General features: G+C 53.4%; 5 protein-coding genes across 5 annotated transcripts; 2 read left to right on the forward strand and 3 right to left on the reverse strand.

Moving 5' to 3' along the window:
• Positions 1-1053: 1053 nt before the first annotated feature.
• Positions 1054-3185, reverse strand: IUM83_03117 (ryanodine-inositol 1,4,5-triphosphate receptor Ca2 channel (RIR-CaC) family protein; the record flags this gene model as incomplete). The annotated part of the gene is made up of 7 exons (XM_067927098.1): positions 1054-1085; positions 1158-1231; positions 1371-1439; positions 1548-1762; positions 1844-1939; positions 1994-2080; positions 2157-3185. 7 exons carry the CDS (start codon positions 3183-3185, stop codon positions 1054-1056), a joined length of 1602 nt encoding a protein of 533 aa, XP_067792028.1.
• Positions 3186-4793: 1608 nt separating this feature from the next.
• Positions 4794-5945, forward strand: IUM83_03118 (uncharacterized protein; the record flags this gene model as incomplete). The annotated part of the gene is made up of 4 exons (XM_067927099.1): positions 4794-5150; positions 5247-5390; positions 5463-5559; positions 5644-5945. 4 exons carry the CDS (start codon positions 4794-4796, stop codon positions 5943-5945), a joined length of 900 nt encoding a protein of 299 aa, XP_067792035.1.
• Positions 5946-6365: 420 nt separating this feature from the next.
• Positions 6366-7797, forward strand: IUM83_03119 (ryanodine-inositol 1,4,5-triphosphate receptor Ca2 channel (RIR-CaC) family protein; the record flags this gene model as incomplete). The annotated part of the gene is made up of 4 exons (XM_067927100.1): positions 6366-7394; positions 7471-7557; positions 7612-7706; positions 7788-7797. 4 exons carry the CDS (start codon positions 6366-6368, stop codon positions 7795-7797), a joined length of 1221 nt encoding a protein of 406 aa, XP_067791912.1.
• Positions 7798-18649: 10852 nt separating this feature from the next.
• Positions 18650-20978, reverse strand: IUM83_03120 (Bardet-Biedl syndrome-7-like protein; the record flags this gene model as incomplete). The annotated part of the gene is made up of 2 exons (XM_067927101.1): positions 18650-20797; positions 20877-20978. 2 exons carry the CDS (start codon positions 20976-20978, stop codon positions 18650-18652), a joined length of 2250 nt encoding a protein of 749 aa, XP_067791691.1.
• A 96-nt stretch (positions 20979-21074) lies between these two features.
• Positions 21075-22928, reverse strand: IUM83_03121 (lysine-specific demethylase 8; the record flags this gene model as incomplete). The annotated part of the gene is made up of 8 exons (XM_067927102.1): positions 21075-21497; positions 21569-21754; positions 21830-21959; positions 22027-22151; positions 22218-22238; positions 22358-22453; positions 22557-22804; positions 22880-22928. The coding sequence occupies 8 exons, from the start codon at positions 22926-22928 to the stop codon at positions 21075-21077; spliced, it is 1278 nt and encodes a 425-aa protein (XP_067791854.1).
• Positions 22929-23146: the final 218 nt, after the last annotated feature.

Genomic DNA, 23146 nt, shown 5'->3' on the forward strand with positions numbered 1-23146 from the left:
ACAGAGCAACCAAAAACTGCATATACCGAATTGACTTTCCTCGGGTAGCAATCAGCTCGAAGAAATTACGGATAATACTCGAGTACCCAGTGATTGATTCCACCAAATTCCTGTTTTCCCGAAGCAAATAGGAGAGTGGCAACGAGGTCTGAAAACCATTTCCAAGGAGCTCCATTAGCACCGGCATCGCCACTTTCACCACATATAGCTCATTTGTCCGGTTCGCCCAAGATATGTGAAGGAGGAGTACGTTAATCGCAGGAACAATACGATTGAGGCTTTGCATTGCTGCAGCATGTGTTTCCTGGCGAGTTGTCGTCGCACCCCCAAAGGTACTTTTGCGAAGCGGCTGGTTGTCCTGGATTGATCGCCTCGGAGAAATCAGTCCTCTGCTATTCGGCGACATGTTACCCAGCCAGAAAGCGCTACCTGAATCTGTTGGTTGGCGAACCGGCGACCCTCTCATCTCAAGCTCGTCGTTGTCCTCGCCTGGATCCCTAGAGGAAAGCATATACTCGTCATTGTACGAGCAGACCTCCTCGATTGAAAACGGTCCACCGTAGCATTGAAATGGCGCCTTAATCATTTCAACCAGCAGTTCGATATATTGGTAGGTCCGAAACAAGCTCTGGCGACACCGCAGTTGTTCCACTGAATCTTCCTCGGCACTGACACAAAAATTAATTAGTTCGGCGAGGACACCTTCAATATGTTTGAACACGACAACGGTGTTCTCACGATCTAACCGAAAAGAGTGCTCGTCACTGTAAGTTCCCGTGCCAAATTGCTCCAGGAACAGGTTCAGCGCCTGCTTATAAGATACCAGTAGAAGGGTATCACTCACTTCCATTGGGGGTACTGTGATAATCTTGAATGCATCTTCATCCCGCGCCCCACACAGTGTAACGACAGCAAATGAAGCTCCCCCTGCGGTACTGCCTTTTCCGGAGTTAAAACTGTGCGTGAGTGGCTTCGACGACAACCGAATGTCCGCCATAGTGGAAGCATGTGTATCAATCGAGTGGATAAAGCTGTTCGTCTTTTGATGCTGAATCAGCACGACATCTCCATTTTCGATCTGCGTACTGAGAGGATACACGGGAAAACACCCAGTTAGCCTTCCTCTACAGAAAACATAGACAGACACCGCAGCTTACTCTTCGTCTGCAATAGCAGTAGGCACGAATCGAAATACTTGCGGCTGCGGTTGGGCCATCGCTTGAGCACATATCTGAGAGGATAGCCGCGTAGTTGCACCTGAACGGGTTGTAGCACGCGGTGAATGTTGATGCACCACAGCTAAATATTTACCAGTAAGAAGGTGGCGAAGAGTTATGCTCTCCCTCCACTTTATCTGCCCACCCTCGTACACGGAGACACGCTCAACTTCCCACAGAGCATCGGAGGAGAGTGCCTTCTTCGTACCATCTTCTTGCTCGCTATCATCGCAGTATTGTAGGGTCACAAGACCACCGGGAGAATTTCGAGCTTTTTCTCCATTAAAACCAAGCCATGAACTCGACTCCAAATGGAAAAGCCGAACGCACGATCCAGCGCGAAGGCCATCGTCGTTCTTGAATAGCAAACCCGCATCGCCATTTGCGATGACGCTATCACCATCAAGACTATCATAGCGAACCGCTCTCCATTGTGACGAGTGCACGCTTGACCCAACCACCCCAGTTGACGCGACATCAGCCGAATTTCGGTTCGAGACAAATAAATTGAATGGCTGTGCTTCGCTTCCACCAGTCAAGACCATCTATTGCAACAAAGAGAACCAAGGTCAGTAGCGATCCCGTCGGGTATGCATGCGTACAGTGCTCGACCAATATCCGCTTACTTGGTCTGTGAGCTGAACAGGTGCCCCTTTTGATCGTAGTTTAAACCGCGGCAATACGCTGAAGTGGGAGCTGGGCCCACCGCTATCTAGGAATACCTAAAATCACAGTTAGGATCAGTAAAGTACAATAGCCCGTGCTTCTGTGCGTACCGGGGCGTATTCCGATCCACGAAAGGAAATTGGAGAAGGATCCAACGATACATATTTGCCACTCTTAGTGTGCCGAAGTTGAATCGTCTGAAACAAAGAGAAGAAACACAAACGTATAGCGTCAGCGACGAAACAACCGCATTAACCTCACCGCCGCCCTTACCTGTCCATATATCACTTGAGTGCCTTTCAGCTTCTTGTACATCATGGCATTCAACCGGGTTTCTGCCTCGCTTTTGAACCGCAAGTTATCTAGTGTGTGCTGGTTACTCGGTCGTCTCGGAGATTGCCCCGCCTCGCTGATCAACGATCTGAGCGCGATGGTCGCGTCGTACGTCATCTTCGGCACCACTTCAAACAAGCAGTCGCGAAATGGACACGACAGCAGTCGAAAGCCTCCTTCCGCGAACAGTCTGCGCTCCTGCATGCCACCCAGTCCGAGCCTCGCCACTGGTGCTTCAGCGCCATAGCTCAACCTCTCCAGCTTCACCTCGCGTGATGCGAACCCTTCAGCTGTCACCACTCCGCCTCTATCGTCGCACACCAGACTCACCACCATGCCGTACTCCAAGAAGGGCGACGCAGTGGACACCAGCCCAGAGCCGGCATGGCTCTCAGCAGCAGCGAACATGGACACCGGGTGGTCCTCGTGCGTGATGGACGGCAGCTTCTTGGACGGGAAGTGGCCCAACGGCGAGCCGATGACCGGAGGCGCCGCCATCTCCGCCGCGTCCACGTCGATCTTCAACTGGCCGCCGAACGGCCGAGGCCTGGCCTTCATGGACCCCGAGCGCTCCCTCCGCCTCGGTCCTGCGTCTGGACTGGTCCCTTCTTCCTGCTGCTGCTGTTTCTGCTCCTGCTGCTGCTCCTGCTCCTGCTCCTGCTCCTGCTCCTGCTCCTGGACATTGACCTGCGGCGGCTGCTGAGCCTGGCCGTCGCCCTGCAGCTGCCCGCTCATTGGATGGGGCTTCGGCGCCCTCACGGACACTGCGCGCGGCTGTTGGAGCAGCGACACCGGAGGCTTCTTGGCCTGCGGCGTCGACAGTGTCGGGCGCGTGTTGTCCATGGCTGTCTGCATTAGCCGCAACGATAGGCCGGCGCGGCGACTAGTGTGCTGCTGGGCGCCAACCTGTCGTCGTGAAGTGTCCCCATCGGCGGTTTCAGGAGTGATGGTCTTGGCGCGCTTCAACATCTCTCTAGTAGAAAAGGTATCTTCCTGTACAAGGTCGATGTGTGGTGTGGCGCACATCGAAGTTGAAGTTGTCCAATGGAATGCCTATGTTGGCCTGCATGCATTGTCCACATAATGTTGGCGCAGAAGTCAACGACTGGAGCATTGTACAACGAAGTATAATACATGTCCAACCAAACGACAAGTACACACTAAGTATTTCTATGCTTCCACCAAGACTTTGGTGTGCCCACACGTGTTGACAATTACTATTCGTCGGACGCAACACGGCCTTCTTGACCACTTCTGATTTCATGTCCATTATGCTGATACCGACAAAAAGGGAGCCAGGTCGGGGGTTGCCTAGGTTGTTCGTGATGTTCACACTGCAACTGGTCTTTATGGACCTGGAATGGAGCTGGCGCCGCGTCATGTTGCGTAGATGTGCTCATAGCGCTGGTGTTCTCTGATTGCCGACCAGAAGAAGAAGAAAGGTTTCGTACACTCAGCAGAACGCACCGAATGCGCAGCAGTACGTTGTCGGTTCCTGCTGCTGGGCTAGTCAAAGCTAAATGACCATCACATCACTCCTGAAATGTTAGGAAAAGGTCATGTGATCGCCGCTGGGATCGTGGAGATGCTTTAGTCGCCGCAAAGCCTGCGACTGAGCATCCTGCAAACACCTTAGCGGGGCATCGAAGACGCTATAGATGTGGCCAAGTGCAGGTGCTCCCTTTCTCGGGCTTCTCTCTCCCCCTTCCCCTCGCAGCCTTCTTCAAATATCACCCAACACGGGGTCCCGCGTAACATGATATCAGTAAAGCCGTCCATGCAATGCTAGACAAGTTCAACCGGTGCACTTCAACCAGCACATCGGGCCGATGCGCTGGTTCGACGATCGGTGACGTCCCTGCATCGCATTCACAGCCAGCACGTTGAACTTAGATGAGCGATTTCGAGCACTGACGAACAACTCCTCCTGCCTTCCAGTGCACATGGCTTCTGCGGATCACCAGACGTCTTAGCCTGAGTCAGCCCATTTTAGCAGCTGCGCGCATACAGGTTAGGTCGTGAGCTGCCGACTTTCTTGGAGTTAGTCTGATAGCAAATGCACAGCTCTTCGGTGGAGAATACCGACACCAGGATGCCTGCGCACGTGCGATGTTGTTAATTCTGTAAGCGCCGTCGCTCACATGCCTCCGTCGGCTTCCGCAGTTGCGTTCAATGTGCTTCAGGCACTATTATCCACGAACGAAAAAAATGCGCTTTGCAAGCTTCGTGCATGTTTTTCTTCGGATCGCCGTACGAACTGCCTCAAGTTGAGGCTGGAAGCGCAGCAAAATACTAGCCTCCAGCCTCCCTTGTCGAGTATCGCGTTGGCGAGTTCGGACGATCAGGTTGTGGAGGTCACCTGGCCCTAGCGGCGGACACAGACCAGCCCATGCTGACTTCAAACGACACCTTGGTGTATGTACCGGTAGCACCGATGCTATTGGCGTCGTGGGCGAGCGAGCCCGGTTGATATGGGTTTGCGGGCCGAAACCTTCCCATCGCATTCCCCAACATCCAGCGGCCAGCGAGAAGCGAGAAGCCCCTTCCCGCCGCCCCACAGCCCGTCCGCCCCGCGCCATGGAGACCCGATCCTCGCCGTCAATGCGCGAGCTGCGCGCCGTCGCGCACGAGCGCGGTCTCAAGTACTACCTGCACCTGTCCAAGCCCGAGCTCTTCTCGCTGCTGCAGCGCAAGGAAGGCGGCGGCTCGTCCAAGCCCGCGGCCGCCGCCGCTTCCCCCGCGGAGGACGCCAAGGAGGACGCGGCGCGCCGAGTGGAGACGGCCACGCGCTCCAGCGAGCGCCTGTCGCGCCGCCAACAGAAGCGCAAGACGCGCGAGGACGACAAGGCGGACGCGCCGCGCGACAAGAAGAAGGCCAAGGTCGTGATCAACACCCTGGACCCCATCATGCTCGCAGAGCTGGGCCCGCACACGGTGCGTTATGCGCAGGCAGGAAGGTGGCAGAAGCTGCTGCTGCTGTATGTGGAACGTACTGACTCGATTATTTTGGGGAATGCTGTGGGTGGGCAGTTTGAGTTCACGCGGACGAATGGCTCCGTGGTCGTGTACAATGTGGAGTCGCTCGTGCAGTACATCCTCGCGACGGGGGACTTCTCCGAGCCGGAGACGCGGATCCCGTTCTCGGACGAGGACTTGCGCCGGATCGATGTTGAGGTATCTCGTGTGTCCTGTTCTCCTCTGGTCAGATGAGGAGAGGGTTTAAAAATCATCTTGATCTCTTGCCAGGCGAGCAAGGGAAAGTTAAATGAGAAAAGTGTCGTGGACGCCAAGAAGAATAAACACACGTTTGAAGAGCAGAAGGTTAAGCGGGATGGCATCTTGGGTGAGGGGAGGAGAGCTGCGCTGGAGCAGTTGGCTGTTAGTTGTGCTAACGACCCGTGCTTTTTTTTTTGCATGCTTATTGCAGGACTGGAGCGCTGCGCTTCGGAATACGTCAACAGAATGCTGGACATTGTCGAAAGCGACGACCCGGAAGAGGGCGAGATGCTGCTCATAATGAGCGTGTTCCCGTCGTTCTCGGACATTTTCGAGCAGATCCGGAGGAGCGACTCGGAGTACGCCAAGCACAGCATGGGCCACTTCATCCAGTACATGAAGGGCCCCAAGAACCGCCCCACCGTTGACCACAGCGGTCTGTTGCCGGTCATTTTGGGTTTCCTCGAGGACGTTGCCAAGGGCAAGCAAGGCGCGAGCGCATTTGGGTTTTGAAACTGCAGCGTCTTGTCGCCCGCGTCTACATCACCACCCGTCGTCCGCCGGGTCCGTTGCAGTCGTCACCCCAATGAAGTTCCTTGTAGTATTAGTCCTGAAGTCATGCGTAAGTAGGGTAGTCGTAGGTTGGCAAGTAGCAAACAGTAGGAACAGCGTAGGTAAAGCAGGAAATAGCTTCGTATCCCCAGTCTTGCAAATCGCTTCGCCTCTTTCACGCACGTTCCCAGATCGCCGCGCGCCGCCCACTCGTCGTCGCCACAACCCAAAGCGCCACATACCTCATCGCGCATATTGCCAACGCTATCAACCGACGATCCTGCATGGGGATGGCAGGCGCTCATCCAGACAACTTCAACTTCGATGTGCGCCACACCACACATCGACCTTGTACAGGAAGATACCTTTTCTACTAGAGAGATGTTGAAGCGCGCCAAGACCATCATTCCTGAAACCGCCCATGGGGACACTTCACGACGACAGGTTGGCGCCCAGCAGCACACTAGTCGCCGCGCCGGCCTATCGTTGCGGCTAATGCAGACAGCCATGGACAACACGCGCCCGACACTGTCGACGCCGCAGGCCAAGAAGCCTCCGGTGTCGCTGCTCCAACAGCCGCGCGCAGTGTCCGTGAGGGCGCCGAAGCCCCATCCAATGAGCGGGCAGCTGCAGGGCGACGGCCAGGCTCAGCAGCCGCCGCAGGTCAATGTCCAGGAGCAGGAGCAGGAGCAGGAGCAGGAGCAGGAGCAGGAGCAGGAGCAGAAACAGCAGCAGCAGGAAGAAGGGACCAGTCCAGACGCAGGACCGAGGCGGAGGGAGCGCTCGGGGTCCATGAAGGCCAGGCCTCGGCCGTTCGGCGGCCAGTTGAAGATCGACGTGGACGCGGCGGAGATGGCGGCGCCTCCGGTCATCGGCTCGCCGTTGGGCCACTTCCCGTCCAAGAAGCTGCCGTCCATCACGCACGAGGACCACCCGGTGTCCATGTTCGCTGCTGCTGAGAGCCATGCCGGCTCTGGGCTGGTGTCCACTGCGTCGCCCTTCTTGGAGTACGGCATGGTGGTGAGTCTGGTGTGCGACGATAGAGGCGGAGTGGTGACAGCTGAAGGGTTCGCATCACGCGAGGTGAAGCTGGAGAGGTTGAGCTATGGCGCTGAAGCACCAGTGGCGAGGCTCGGACTGGGTGGCATGCAGGAGCGCAGACTGTTCGCGGAAGGAGGCTTTCGACTGCTGTCGTGTCCATTTCGCGACTGCTTGTTTGAAGTGGTGCCGAAGATGACGTACGACGCGACCATCGCGCTCAGATCGTTGATCAGCGAGGCGGGGCAATCTCCGAGACGACCGAGTAACCAGCACACACTAGATAACTTGCGGTTCAAAAGCGAGGCAGAAACCCGGTTGAATGCCATGATGTACAAGAAGCTGAAAGGCACTCAAGTGATATATGGACAGGTAAGGGCGGCGGTGAGGTTAATGCGGTTGTTTCGTCGCTGACGCTATACGTTTGTGTTTCTTCTCTTTGTTTCAGACGATTCAACTTCGGCACACTAAGAGTGGCAAATATGTATCGTTGGATCCTTCTCCAATTTCCTTTCGTGGATCGGAATACGCCCCGGTACGCACAGAAGCACGGGCTATTGTACTTTACTGATCCTAACTGTGATTTTAGGTATTCCTAGATAGCGGTGGGCCCAGCTCCCACTTCAGCGTATTGCCGCGGTTTAAACTGCGATCAAAGGGGCACCTGTTCAGCTCACAGACCAAGTAAGCGGATATTGGTCGAGCACTGTACGCATGCATACCCGACGGGATCGCTACTGACCTTGGTTCTCTTTGTTGCAATAGATGGTCTTGACTGGTGGAAGCGAAGCACAGCCATTCAATTTATTTGTCTCGAACCGAAATTCGGCTGATGTCGCGTCAACTGGGGTGGTTGGGTCAAGCGTGCACTCGTCACAATGGAGAGCGGTTCGCTATGATAGTCTTGATGGTGATAGCGTCATCGCAAATGGCGATGCGGGTTTGCTATTCAAGAACGACGATGGCCTTCGCGCTGGATCGTGCGTTCGGCTTTTCCATTTGGAGTCGAGTTCATGGCTTGGTTTTAATGGAGAAAAAGCTCGAAATTCTCCCGGTGGTCTTGTGACCCTACAATACTGCGATGATAGCGAGCAAGAAGATGGTACGAAGAAGGCACTCTCCTCCGATGCTCTGTGGGAAGTTGAGCGTGTCTCCGTGTACGAGGGTGGGCAGATAAAGTGGAGGGAGAGCATAACTCTTCGCCACCTTCTTACTGGTAAATATTTAGCTGTGGTGCATCAACATTCACCGCGTGCTACAACCCGTTCAGGTGCAACTACGCGGCTATCCTCTCAGATATGTGCTCAAGCGATGGCCCAACCGCAGCCGCAAGTATTTCGATTCGTGCCTACTGCTATTGCAGACGAAGAGTAAGCTGCGGTGTCTGTCTATGTTTTCTGTAGAGGGAGGCTAACTGGGTGTTTTCCCGTGTATCCTCTCAGTACGCAGATCGAAAATGGAGATGTCGTGCTGATTCAGCATCAAAAGACGAACAGCTTTATCCACTCGATTGATACACATGCTTCCACTATGGCGGACATTCGGTTGTCGTCGAAGCCACTCACGCACAGTTTTAACTCCGGAAAAGGCAGTACCGCAGGGGGAGCTTCATTTGCTGTCGTTACACTGTGTGGGGCGCGGGATGAAGATGCATTCAAGATTATCACAGTACCCCCAATGGAAGTGAGTGATACCCTTCTACTGGTATCTTATAAGCAGGCGCTGAACCTGTTCCTGGAGCAATTTGGCACGGGAACTTACAGTGACGAGCACTCTTTTCGGTTAGATCGTGAGAACACCGTTGTCGTGTTCAAACATATTGAAGGTGTCCTCGCCGAACTAATTAATTTTTGTGTCAGTGCCGAGGAAGATTCAGTGGAACAACTGCGGTGTCGCCAGAGCTTGTTTCGGACCTACCAATATATCGAACTGCTGGTTGAAATGATTAAGGCGCCATTTCAATGCTACGGTGGACCGTTTTCAATCGAGGAGGTCTGCTCGTACAATGACGAGTATATGCTTTCCTCTAGGGATCCAGGCGAGGACAACGACGAGCTTGAGATGAGAGGGTCGCCGGTTCGCCAACCAACAGATTCAGGTAGCGCTTTCTGGCTGGGTAACATGTCGCCGAATAGCAGAGGACTGATTTCTCCGAGGCGATCAATCCAGGACAACCAGCCGCTTCGCAAAAGTACCTTTGGGGGTGCGACGACAACTCGCCAGGAAACACATGCTGCAGCAATGCAAAGCCTCAATCGTATTGTTCCTGCGATTAACGTACTCCTCCTTCACATATCTTGGGCGAACCGGACAAATGAGCTATATGTGGTGAAAGTGGCGATGCCGGTGCTAATGGAGCTCCTTGGAAATGGTTTTCAGACCTCGTTGCCACTCTCCTATTTGCTTCGGGAAAACAGGAATTTGGTGGAATCAATCACTGGGTACTCGAGTATTATCCGTAATTTCTTCGAGCTGATTGCTACCCGAGGAAAGTCAATTCGGTATATGCAGTTTTTGGTTGCTCTGTGTACATCGCGGGGCAAGGGGTACCGAAAACGCAAGAAGCGATTTGCGAGTTACTTTTAAACCCCACTAACGGATTCAGGGACGACGTAATTATTCCGATTCGCCCGTCTGACACTGGATTTGATATTTGTACGTCCAGCCACCTCAATTCGTCCGAGATTAACCAAGACATTGAAGAAATGTTCAATCGATCGGCAAAGGTAAAGCAAGTGAATCCCAGCACCGGAACTTGGATGCCACTCGCTAAATTCTACGAGGAGTATTACGTGAAAGCCAAACATCGCGCGCTTGGTCAATACTGCTACGGACTGTTTCGTCTTTACGCGTCATTGTGCTTGGACCGCAATTACGTCAGCATTGAGTTTATCCAAGCGGCGTTTCCGCGGGAAAACATTATGCGTTGTGTGATGGACCCCCAACTGGCGCGTTCGTTGCGTTCTGTGATGATGGACCTGCTTCGTGTTGCTTATATCGATTGTGAGCCGCAAAAAATGATGTCTTGCCCAAACTATACTCGTATTTGGACGGACATTGGGGCAAATGCAGCAAAGTCGCTTCCTACTTTATCCCACACCGCGTATTCTCCAGAAGATCTTGCGTTTTTCTCGACTTTGAAAGGATATTGTTTCTCGTATCTTGATCGGCTGCAAGGAACAATCGTAATTGACGAAATTCCTGAAAACGAGCTGACTCTCGCCATCCTTCGTGTTTCTCGGAAGATGGCTGAATTTGGAATGTATTCTACCGAGGACGAACTGTCTCGATTTGTTGTCCAGTTATTTGATTTACTAGATGAAAGAACCGATTGGGTGCGTGCACTCGCTGAGGTCCCTGATAACGAACACATCGAGATGAGGAAAACTGGATACAAGTCACCGCCACCTCCCGCGCTACAGCAGACGTTGTTCGCTACTAAGAAGCGAAAGGCACCTCTTGTATCAGAGAGCAATGATCGACGGTCCGGGTGGGGGGTAGTTTCTCAACCGTCAACCCATTTGAAAAATGCGGTGCTTTTTGATGGCGCAGGGGCTATGTCAAGCATCCGCATTACCAAGGAGCGCGATGCTTCGAGGCAGTACAACATTTCCAGTAAGGACGCGCTCCGCTCTTCAACCAGTGGCTCCGCAGGAAGCCCAGAGAGCACTCCACATCGGCATTTAAACAAGCTACTCATGCATAAAGTCGATTTACACGCTGGGTATCCTGTTGATGTTCACGAGATGAATGAGTCAAATCGGGTGGTGATGGAGATAAAGGACGAAATTTGTGCGATTTTCCTCTTTGTTGATCAGATCCGCGTTGATTTCCTGATCTCTACAGTGTTGGCCTCCTTTCAAGCTCGGCATGGAGGTCCGCCGTCACATTCGCCAACTCGCACTCGCGATCCGGATGCAATTAACACAGCGCTGTTCGACGATGCCATCGTAAGGGAAACCGTGTCGAGTGCGTTTGCAGTACCGCCCCGTGGATTGGATCTCTTACCTCATGGCCACCACGCTAACAAAACATCTCCACTTGCAGTTTACATGTTCGGATCCAAGTCTTTGGAATGCAAGCTTTCGCTGGCTAGATTAGGGAAGAGAACTGTGACAACGGTTTTTATGCAAATGCTCATGTACGAGTATCCACCCCTTGTGTCAAAGGCGCTGGAGTTGTTGTTGCAACAGTATAACCAGCACGATCAGTTCTTGAAAGAGTTGCAAAACGTGCAGTTACTCGTCTCGGAGGAGACTATCACGGTCTATAACAAGCTAAAGGGGGATGTTGATGAGCTCCGCAAGCTAGCTGAAACAACGGAAGTTTGGATGGATTTGACGTCAAGGTCGGATTTTGAAAGGGCATCAGCGGTCTGCCAACTGCTTCAATCGTTGACAAGAGTCATTGAGCATACCAACACTGAAGGTCGAGTAGTTAACGATGACCCGAACTTAGGTCGAGCTCGCCGTCAGCTTAGACTACAACCCTCAGGGAAGTCAACAAGTGAGGATGAGTCCAGTGAAGACGAGGCAGACTCTGATGCTGACCTACTTGCGACGAATTCGAAATGCACGCCCAAGCAAATGACTCTTCCTGAGCGAGACATTCGAAAGCCTATGCAGCGCCTCAGTATCGAAAAGCAGCCGCCAAATCGGAAATTGAAGCACTACACCTATCGATACGTACTGAATCCATGCATCGGCCGTGTAAGTCAGTACTCGAGTAGTCACGAGATAATCCCCCCTCTGTGCTCTTCAGCAACGAAAGAGAATGCTGGGGCAAACGGTGACGAAACCATTGCGCTGGAAGCTCGGCGCCTTTTGCGTAATTTAAAAGCGGCTCAGTTTGTGTTGAACATGCTAGTTGATGGCGCTCACTTCTTCGAAGGGCATTTATCGTTTGACAATGACCAGCTGCAGCATTCTCCAGGGTCCCCGACGACTCGGTCTAAAACTAAACTTCAAAAGCGCCAGCGGGACCAAATTCGAGGCGTTTTCGGGGAAGGAATGCAGTTCTTGAGCGCCTTTTGCTTGAGTGATGCGGAGAATCAGGCGTTAGTAGCACCTTACGCAACCATGATTGCGCAGTATGTTCGCGAGCTCCCAATTGCCCAGGAACTTCTCGTGGCAATTCATGCGGATAATTTTGCTTTGTACAACGCAGTTCCCACGGAACTGATCAACATTTTCGTTGGGCGTTTGATTCAAGATGGCCCGGAGCCTCAGTATCTTTTCTTTTTGGAGACACTTGTGCTTTGCAATGAGCAACCTGTTGTTGAGAACCAATTGCTGGTGCTGTTTCAGTTGGTAAAGAGTTTCGAGAATGCCAAGGTGCTACAAATGTTTGATGATGCAAGTCAAACCGTTGGGCTGTTTGGCAATCTACTTGAACGGCATGTGTACACATTGAAAGGAAGGGTAGATGCTTACAAACGCACAAAGCTAGATGTGTCCGTTTCTATTGACTTCCCAGCCCAAATTGATGCAAGCTTGAGTCCCGATGCAATTGATCCCCGACATCGTCAAGATGACGACAGCCTTGCTGATACAGACAAAATGTTGGAGTATCATGTGCGGCTACTTCATCTTTTTGCTGCGTGCGCTACCGGGAAGAATACCAGGGTGCAAGAGATTTGTCAGCAAATTGTACCTCTTACCAGTGTGCTCGATCTTTTATGCCACGACAATTGTACCGAAGGACTTCAGCTAGCCTTGCTGCGCTTTTTGGACCAAGTTTTTTTAACTGCTGATGACATCGAGACCCCTAGATCTGATGAACTTGTGCAACTTATCATTGGTTTGACCCAAGTCTGCGAAAGGCAAGTTACCAAGTACCTGGCATATATTCAAGTGAAGGATTTAAATCGCCAAGCAACGTTATCACTTCGGAAGAATAAGTCAAAGGCGGGGAGACTAGTGGGTTTGTCTACACAGAAACCGCTCGAGTCCGCTCCCTTGTATTTGGTTATTTATTCATTACTTCCGACGCTGTACTCATTCATTCAGCAGTTCTCCGGTTTTGTTGACAGCAACGAGGAGGCTCAATACTATTTGTTCCGATTGCATAGTTGCGTGGCGCTGTTGCTGATCATCTCCGCGGCAAGTAAATGGCAGTTATCCGAGGATGCTGCCAACAATTTTGAGGAATTCGTGTATGTTGTCGACAAAACAGTCCGCCCCAGTATAATACAGTACCAAGCTCCTGTACAGGCATCGCTGGAGCAATTGTGGTCAATGTCTCTCAAGTACCACGAGCGACTCGACTGCTCTTCATTGGATTCTGAGCAAGAACTATTAGATATTCTGCAGTGGGCGTTGAATAAGCGTGATACCGAACTCAAAGCAGATTCGTCACGTGGGTCGATACGTGGCAAAAGCGAATTGCCAGAGTCCTCGTTAAGTGACACAAAAGATATCAGCCCCCTCGGCCAAGCTGTCCGAGACAGCACCTCAAATGGTAGGAACACAAGAGACTTTAATGTAGGCGAAGGTACTGAAGCTACGAACACCGGTTCAAATGCAACTGTTTCGTACAGACTGGACAGTCTCAGGACAAACAAGCCGGTGGCATGGAGAGACGAAGGGACAAGGCAATTGCAACAAGACGTCCCATTGACGAATAACGTGGTGAAATCTGAAAGTACCGTGGAGGCAATCGACACGAAAAATCATGGTAGACTTCTACATCGTCTCTCACCCAGACGCTACTGCAAAGGATTTCGAGCTGGGAAAGGTGGACTGCAGCACGAGAGTCCAAAGAAAAAAGATACCTCGTTTTTCAATCTAAATTTGCCTGAACGGCGAGCTTCGAACGCCTCAGTTGGGCCAAGCAACATTGAGCAAACAGATGATGTAACCTTTATCGTGCGTCAGCACCAACAATTCGGCGAGTTGAGCCAATTTCTCGCGTGGCTGCAAGCCAATCCCAGAGTTCACAGTGCTATGAGATATGAACTTAATCAAATGGTGCAAGGGATTCTGGGTATCGAGACATCAATGAAAGAGGAGTACAATCCTCACGTACACATCAGAAATGTGGCTTTGTCCTTTGACCTTGTAGTTGCAAAGCTTGTCGAGCACGTCGAAGCTCTACAAGACTCCAGTTATCTCAAGACAAATTTGACCCTTCTCAATGTTTTCTGTCGAATGATCTATGCTGCCGGGGACGCAGAAGAGCGGCACAACATGCAAATAAAGCTGAACCAACTTGGCGTGACTCGATTGATAGTGCAGCTTATTGCATCACGGGATAGCGACGCGCTATATGCTAGTAGCATTGAAGTTGGCGTTGCACTGTTGGATGGTATGAACGCTGAGGTGCAAGAGAGTTTCTGCTGCTATTGGAGCGAGCCAGCCAACGAGAATTTTTTCGAGCGGATTCAAGCCCGTATTGAAAAAGCTTGTAAATTGATTCATAGCATTGACCGAGCTAGTGTCGGTGCGCTTTCACTTACACGCGGGGACTCCACTGCCGAGGATATGTTTGACAACGTGGCGGATGCTAATGACATGAAGATATTACACCATCGGCCCTCCATGTTTGGTTTTAACGTAGATGCACCCCCAGACGTTAAAACAGCTGCAGCTGCGGAGAGAGGAGGATCAAAGAGACTTGGAGCGCCAATTACGTCAACGTTTCGGTTTCTGCAGCTTCTTTGCGAGGGACACTATCTAAATGCACAGCGTGCTCTCATCGCGCAGCCGCATGCTACAGTTTCTGCAAATTTAGTCGAGTCAACAACGTCATTTCTCCTCGACACGTATTTGGCTCTCACGGACATGGATATGGGTCTTATCACGCAATTATTTGAGACGATCACAGAATACTGCCAAGGTCCATGTGTTGAAGCTCAGCAAACCGTGGCGAACTACAAATTTATTAGTGCTGTAAATGCTCTATTGACGCACTCGTTTGAGCAACATGACACCCGATCACTGCAAAGTGCACACCAGTTGCGTTCTGCTATCGTGATTACGCTACTTAGCCTTTTAGAAGGCCGAAGTGACCGGGTACTACACGCTCAGCTTGTGCAAGAACTAAATTTTGAGGCACTAAAGATGAATTTGGTGGAAGTGTACATGCACTTCCTTCTTACTCATGGTACGTACGCTGGTAACTCCGAGTGCAGTAAGGATTTTTACCTGGCGATGGGCTTCAACATTTACATTTTACTGCAGCAGCTGGCAGACCAATACCCGGAGCAAGCTTGGTGGATCCCTGCGTCCGGCAGTGAGGAGGTTCTAGGAACACAAACCTGGCAGACGCCGCAATCCTCGAGGAGTAAGGTACACTCAGGAACCATAACAGACACCCGTGATTCATCACCTGAGTATAGTGACGCATTTCGATTCTTCCAGTCAAAGTGCGCAAAGGTCGAAGTAGTCTGGGACCACCGGCGATCTTCAGATGCACATTCTCCCAGCCGGATCGGCGCGAGAACTAGCGTTCATATTGGGGAGAAGACAGAAGGCTCACTTGACGTTGGTGGCAACCTCGGTGAAGCGAAGTTAGACCAGGATCATAGTGCAGGCGCGCTGATCCCATTCTACTTTCCTATCCACCCAATCTGCTTTTGCCTCACGAGCAAGTCCAAGAAAAAGCTTGTGTGGGATGTGTCCAGGGGGACTGATAAACTTTCGGATTTTTACGCACGCTCGGACAAGCTTGTAGATGAAATGACACACCAAAGTCGTTTGCTGCACCACCGGCACATATCATGGATAGCGAGAAAGTCGGAAGAACTTAAGCGGCTGTCATTTGTATGTGCGGCGATGATCAATCTGGTTGTTTTACTGTTTTACCGAGCTGCTGGGATTAACTCGAGACCATTCGCGGCGAGCGAAGTCACCTTTATACACTCGTGGGGTCAAGCAGTGGACCCCCCAAAACCTTCCTTGTGGATCGATGCTGCGTTGTCAATGGCGGGTACAGTTCTAATTATCCTATACAGTATCGTGCTTATGTGCTACCTGCTCAACTCAGCGCCATTGCTGATTAAAAAGGGCTGGAAACGCCGCCACCTGAGGGAACAAACCAAGCGCTCGAAGCGGTCTGCCCATAATTCGCACCACCGACTCGCCGAAAGCAAGCAGCACGAGTCATTCCAAGATACAGAGCATTTGTTGCGGTCACTGCGCGAACGTGAAGAAGAATACAACTATCTGTTTCTGCCGCCTTCTACCCGAAAGCCGTCAAGGCCAACGAAAACAAATCCGGGATCGGCTCGCATCACCTCTTCGGTTGAGATATTGTCTGCAACAGCGACGAGCGCCCAGTATGGGCCCCCTCGTAGCCGACTTCGCGCTCGGCTCGAGATAACTGTCATCTCGCTCTACTTTCTCATCCGGAGCCCTCGAGTGATCTATTCTCTCTTGCAGATCTTCGTGTCAATTTTGGGTTCGTACGTCAACAAACTCTACTTCGCTTTTCTTCTCCTCGATGTCGTGGAGCGTTATAAGGAACTGAACAACGTGCTACGATCGATCTCACGTCCGGTTAAAGCACTTGCCGTAACAACACTCCTGTATCTGATCGTGGTTTACGTATTTGCCGTCGTGGGATTCTTTTTCTTTAGAGAAGATTACACGCCAACTGGTACTGATTTGACGCAAGACCAGCTAGATGGACGAGCACCATACACGTGCCAAAGGCTATTCCAGTGTTTTTTCGTTAGTCTCGACCAAGGGCTGTTAAATGGCGGTGGGTTAGGTAGCTACCTTCGACAGCTCCCGTTGGGTGGCTCCGCACACTCGTATGGTCGCTTGGCATTCGACGTGCTGTACAACATTATCCTCGTCGTGTTACTTTTGAACCTGGTTTTCGGTGTCATCATCGACACGTTTGCTTCGTTGCGTTCTGATGATCAGGAGAAAGTGCTCGACATGCGTGGCCGTTGCTTCATTTGCTCTATAGACGCGTACACGTTCGACCGAGCCACGAAACGAGGTTTCCACGACCATGTATCTCGCGATCACAACATGTGGCACTATCTGTACCTGTTCGTGCATATTCGGAAAAAGAACATCACCGAATACAACGGGTTGGAGCTGTTCCTGGCCATGCGGATGGCGAAGAAGGACGTGTCCTTCTTTCCTACTCACCGTGCTTTGTCACTCACGAAGCGTGGGGATCTAGACGAGAGCCATGAGGCTGCTTCATCTATCGAGGATGATCGTTTTTACGCAGCAAGTTCGGTTTTTGGCCCAAGACGCTACTCGGTACCGCCGTTTTCACCTTCGAGAAATACATCGTTAGCCTCCAGTTCAACAGTATCGCATGGTAGCTCGGAGCAACTAGCGCGGAGCAAGAGAACTAGCAGTGTTAGTTTCCACTCGGCATCAGCAGCTCGTTCGATGGGGTACATCGACGCCCCAGCAGCGCCAAGAGTTGATCACGCAACAATGGGGAAATTGGAGAAGCTAGAATCCACGATCACCACGCTTGCAAATGCCCAGGCGGAGATTAAAGAAGCACAGCAGCAAGCTGAACAACGATACACTGAGCTCCTGAGTATAATTGCGGAGTGGCAACAGCAGCATGCGCCCCCAACTCAATCTCCTATTTTGATAAGTCGGAGCATGCATAGCCTGTCAGTTGATGCTTCCCCGCCCGCTGTTTCACACCTTCCCCCCACTCGTGCGCCAGGCTCCGTCACACCGAGGATTTTTAATTTTGAATCCGTGACGAGTGGCTTGGAGGAAGAACGGGTGAACGCGATGCCGAGAGATGCACAACAGACTTCGAACGCTTCGTCAGTGGAAGTCAACATCCCGAGTCCTGCGGCGTCGAGTGTTTCACGCACTTTAGATTCGATCACGCCGCGTACCCTGAACATCGAAAGTAGTGCATACGCTTCGGAGGGAGAAGAGGACACCAAGCGTGATATTGGTGACGAGCCGCAACATTGGTTCTCGGTTTCACCGGAACGCCAAGGCCCAACTCCATCTCACCAAAGTACCTCTCGACTTCAATTCGGAGCCTCGCCCCTTACCTATGCTTCAGACGAAGAGTATTCTGCTTCGCCGGATCTCTTAACGCTAGCTCAGAGCGCTCCTGATGACCGAGTGCAGCGAGCGATGCCAAGACAGCTTTCATCTCGAGGGTCTGGCTCGGAAACACCACGGGTTTTCAACTTCGAGTTCGTTTCGGACGAGGAGGGAGAGCACAAGGAGGATAGCCCGAGGCCAAGTCAACGGTAAGAGTATAGCGTAATTCATGAAGAGCCATGAAGCCAAATGAATGCAGGCATTCCTTTATGGTTCGGGGTCAGGTCGACGCTTTATCTATACTGCCTGTTGCACGAACAAGTGCACCGCGAACATGAAGAGCACGCCACAAAGCATCACAGTCCACTGGGTGATGCCGTAACTGAGCTTCATCGAAACTGAGTGCATGTAGGCTACATGTCCTCAGTTTCAGTACATGATGTAGCATTGCTTAGTCAAACGTGAACTCGTTCCGGATCCTGTTGCAGTAACTGCAGCAGCGATACAACTGCCACTCGATGCTGCTTCAGGACGAAGATGCACTGCATGAGTATCCACGAGTTTCTGCCTCGCAACATGGCTACAGTCAAATGTGAAAGTTTTTTGCGGTTATATTGCTACCTTGACAGCTCACCGTGGTTACTCCCTCATGTAGAACTCGACGAGCGTGTCGAAGTGATAGTGCTCGATCAGCTGATAGAGTCGCGGCAGATTCTGCTTCGGACTGGTGCCACGGAACTTGCAGAGGTCAACGTACAGGTCAGTGAGAATGCCGGCGAGGTAGTTGAGCGCCTTGGGGCTGAGCTTAAATTCCGCCAGAATCTTCTCCGAGTTCTCAAGGATATGCTGGTATTCCGGCGCCATCCAAGCGCTGTAGTCCTCCTCGTGCAACTGCAACTCCTTGAGCCCATCAATGAGTTTGACCTGTGAAGCCAACGCGTGCTTGGCATCCAACAAAGGACGTAGGTAGCCCAGCATAACTGGCACGCTCTCTTTCTTGATATCCAGGGAAATGTTGAGCGTGGCCTTGCGTGCTGTAGCTTCCTTGGTGATGATTTCCTTCAGAATGGCAATCACTGAAACGGAAGGTGTCGAGAAGCTGGCCTCCCCCTTACTGTAGCGGCATACCAGTAGACTCCCGAGGAACGTGTTGCGGTATTGTAGCGTCACCTCTTCACTCTGTAGACGACCAGGGACTTCAGGCAGGCACATGGACACCCAATCATGTATCTGGACGAGCGAGAAGTCGCCACTGAGCTGCAGGGTGTTGCTCGGCTTTTGCAGTTCCGCTTCTTCAGTCTCCGTGAGCTCATTGACGCGGTGATGCAGGGACAGCGGCTTCACGTAAAACTTGATAGTCTGCGCTGACCGCGGCTGCGTGTTTGCCACTACCGTGGCCTCAACGTGACCAAACTGACCTTCAATGGTACGCACTTGAAATTCCAGTCGATGGGTAGGTTCCAGGCAGCGGTACGTGGCCAAGAAGTGCGTACCATTTGCAGGATCGCATGGGGACTTGCTCACGATAGCTAGGTTGCTTTCGTTCTCGAGCAGATCCAACGGCACCGCTGAATGGAGCACGATCATCTGGATGCTAACTGGGATTTCAAGCGACACATCGTATGCGCCTAGGGCTGCATTCAGCTGGAACTTGCTGTTCACCACCAGGTCTTCAGCCACGGGTAGGTACTCCTTTTCCTTGGCGCCACGCTGCAAGCTCAAGCGCGCGATCTTGTCCTCAAGCGCGGCCACCTCCTTGCGTAGCTTGACGATACGAGTCTCTCGTTGCACGGTTCCGCGTGAACGACCGTAATTGTCATCGTCGTCGGGCTGGTCCAGCGGTTCCGTGGTGAAACTGAGGACACGGCCCGAGAACGTGGTAGCCACAAGTTCCTCAAACCCCGGCGTGGCCACTATCCCACCTTGAACGCAGCGAATGCTATCACTGTTGGCGTGCTCAAAGAGCTTCACAACATCTCCCGAGTTCGGATTGAACGAGTACACCTCCACACGACCATCATCCCGGCCCACAAGGATTTCCGGGTGATCGTCGCGATTGATATCGAAGCACGCGATGGAGTTGATGGTGGCCGTAGACAGAGGCAAACTGGCGTCTCCATTTCCCCCAGATTCGTTGTTGCTGATACTCGACGACAAAGATGCTTCCGAAGATGTTTTCCACTTGTTCTTGAGCTTGTCTCCATTGTAGCTGACGAGGCCAAGCCCCCCAGCGGCTGTACCATACAGGATCTGCGCAGGGCCTGACGGGGTGGTGCCCTTGCTCGCCACTGGAGGCACCCGACATAGGGCCGTAACAGGCGCTGCCACACCTTTCTTGGACACCGACTTCGAATCTTTCGCAACACGGATGTAGCGATCCTGGCAGCCAAGCACTCCGTAGAAGTCCTGCTCGTGGTTGATAGGCACCACAAGTGCATCGTTGATGCGATCCGGACTAACATACGAGTGCTTGTCTGAACCGTTGTCGTACTGGTTGAAGGTGAAGTCCGTCGTCGTCCAAAGCTGGCTGTCGTAGGCGTGGATCTTGCGCATCGGCTCGGCCAGGTTGCTCTGGAACTTGAAAAACTCCTTGCCTTTCTTACTCAAGCCGTGCACGTGCTGCCCGGTGGCGACGAACGCCTTGTCCTCGGTGCCCTTACTGGTCCCCATGGTCACGCAGGCCACGGGTCCTCCTAGCGTCACAGACTTGTACACGTTCTGCGGCTCGCCCTTCTTCATCTGGTAGCTCGAGACGACTCCATACTCGTCTCCGATGACGAATTTTTGCTGCGGGCCATCGAGAACAAGAGCACCACGATCAGAGACGAGGGCACCGATCGAGACATTCAACGATAAAATGGCGAACCTTTTTCTTCTTCTTGCTTACGGGCAGCAGCCGCAGCGAGTGGTGGCTCGCTATGGGCCCCACTTTCAGCAGCTCCGCCTGCGCTAGAGACACCCCGACCATGCTTCAGCCCCGCAGTGGTGTCGCTTCGCCTCGATATCTGGATATGGCGCGGGTCTTGAAGGGACGCGAGCGTCCAGAAGTCGAGATCGTTTGGTTTTAGGACCACCAGAAGCTGACGGAGAAGCTGGTGGAGAGCGACCTCACGTAGTGCCAGTACTTGGGAGGGATGTAGAGCATCTCGCCCTCGCGCAGGACGCACTCGACGTACTTGGCGCGACGAAACTCGGGGAACTGCTCGTCGTCCGGGTCCTCGACCTGCACTTGGCTCGTATTGGACAGCAGGCCCTCGATAGGGTAGAGCTTGGCGCTCTCCTCCGGCGCGTACAGACGCAGGTACTTGGCGCCGACGACCTGACAGAGCACGTTGTCTTTGGGGTCGAAGTGCAGGGGCGACACGGTGCCGCCAGGACCGAACCAACTATTGATCGTGATGTCCTCGTCCTCGTCGCCTTCCGCGCCTTCAACACGCTGCACGGTGCAGTAGTCGGGGGTCATGATGTCGCGCCCCAAGGCCGGGATCTGTTTACGAAGCACCGGCGTCAATCACTATCGCTTACATGTACAGCCACGAGCCCAAGTTCAAGGCGCACCTGGTCAAACAGGCGGTGCTGCGCCAAGTATCCCAGCTTCCTCGAGGCGGCAGGTTGCTCGGGCGGAGTGCATGTAGTTGTTTCTGCACCGACTTCCTTGTCCGACGGAGCGATGTACCGGTCCAGGAACTCGTTCAGCGTCATGAGCTGCTGCCCCCAATCGTCCCCCAAGTAGCTCGAGCCGATCTTCCATCACCACGGGCAAACATAATGCTTGAGTCGACCGCCTCACCTCCTCCAAGCGCCCCCAACGCATCTCACCTCGACAGGCACCGTTCGCCGCCCGGCGACGCGGCGAAGGTACCGCAAGTCCTTCCACGCTCGGCCGGGGCCCGCAGCGCGTCCCAGCGCCGGCCAGAACTCCATGGCGCCCGTGATCACCACCGGCTCGCTGGCCACAAGAAACCATCGTCGTCAGCACCAGCTTCAGCCCACCTCAGCACTCAACAGCCACGCACTCGTGCAGCAGCACGTCGCGCCGGAACTGCTCGAGCGTGGGCATCTCGAGCCTTCGGGCCGGGAACGCCAGCTGCGGCGCCGCCACCTCGTCCCCTACGCGCTCCGCCTCCGCCAGCCGCGGCCTCTGCGCGCGCACAACACAAGCATGAACCCCCCGCTCTCGCAACGGTAGTCGGTGTTGCCCGCCCACCTTGAAGCGCGGCGCCTCGATCTGTTGAACATGGCGCGTCATCCCCCGAAGCGCAACGCTGTTTAGCACCAGACCACCGAAAACGCAAGGCCCACGCGCTGAGCGCCATCCGCGAGCCCAAAGCAACAGCCAACACGCACCGCCTCGAGCTGCTCGTCGTTGCGGAGCTGCCGCTCGACGCGCGCAATGAGCGCGTGCGTCTGCGGCGGCGCCAGCGGCCCCGCCATCATAAGACACTGCAACAGCCAGCGGAATCAGATCGGCGCGCGTCACAGATCCGGCGTCGCTTGCTCACTAAATCCTCGCATAAAAGCACGCGCCGCCCGCATTAAAACGCACCACGTCCAGCATCTCCAGGCATTCCGCGGACTGCTGGCGCCGCAGCAGACAGCTCGCCTGCAGCACGCTCGCGAGCCCGAAGGCTTGGCGCCACACGGGCAGCACGCTCTTCCAGCTGCCGCAGTGCAGCTTCTCCCAGCTGCGCGCGTACGCGGCGGCGGCGAGCGCCTCCAGCGGCTCGCCCGGCTCCGACGTGTTCGCGCGCGTGAGCAAGTCGGCGACTGCGGCGCCTCCCGCCTCGCGCAGACCTAGACGCAGCCAATACGGTCAGCCATCTTGCAGTTAACGCTGCTGCTGCAAATGCATTTGCACTTGGGACGCACGCTGCAGGAAGAGCGGCGGCAGCGCGAGCTCGGTGTCCTCAGCGCCCATGGCCATGACTCGCTAAAACGTAGCTGCTAATTCGTCGCCATGTCACTGTTCCGAGTCGCACAGAGCCCAGCATCCAATCGGCCCGTTTACTTGCCCATCTCCCCATACAAACGCCAAGTGTCACGCCGAACCCGCCGTGCCCAGGGCGAGGGTTGCAGCTGCTTCGATTGCTTTTGGGCTTTTTGCCTTATTGGCGATTTGGCCGTCGAGGACGCAGG

This window comes from Phytophthora cinnamomi (genome assembly GCF_018691715.1).
Source record: "Phytophthora cinnamomi strain GKB4 chromosome Unknown Contig38, whole genome shotgun sequence".
Taxonomy (NCBI): domain Eukaryota; phylum Oomycota; class Peronosporomycetes; order Peronosporales; family Peronosporaceae; genus Phytophthora; species Phytophthora cinnamomi.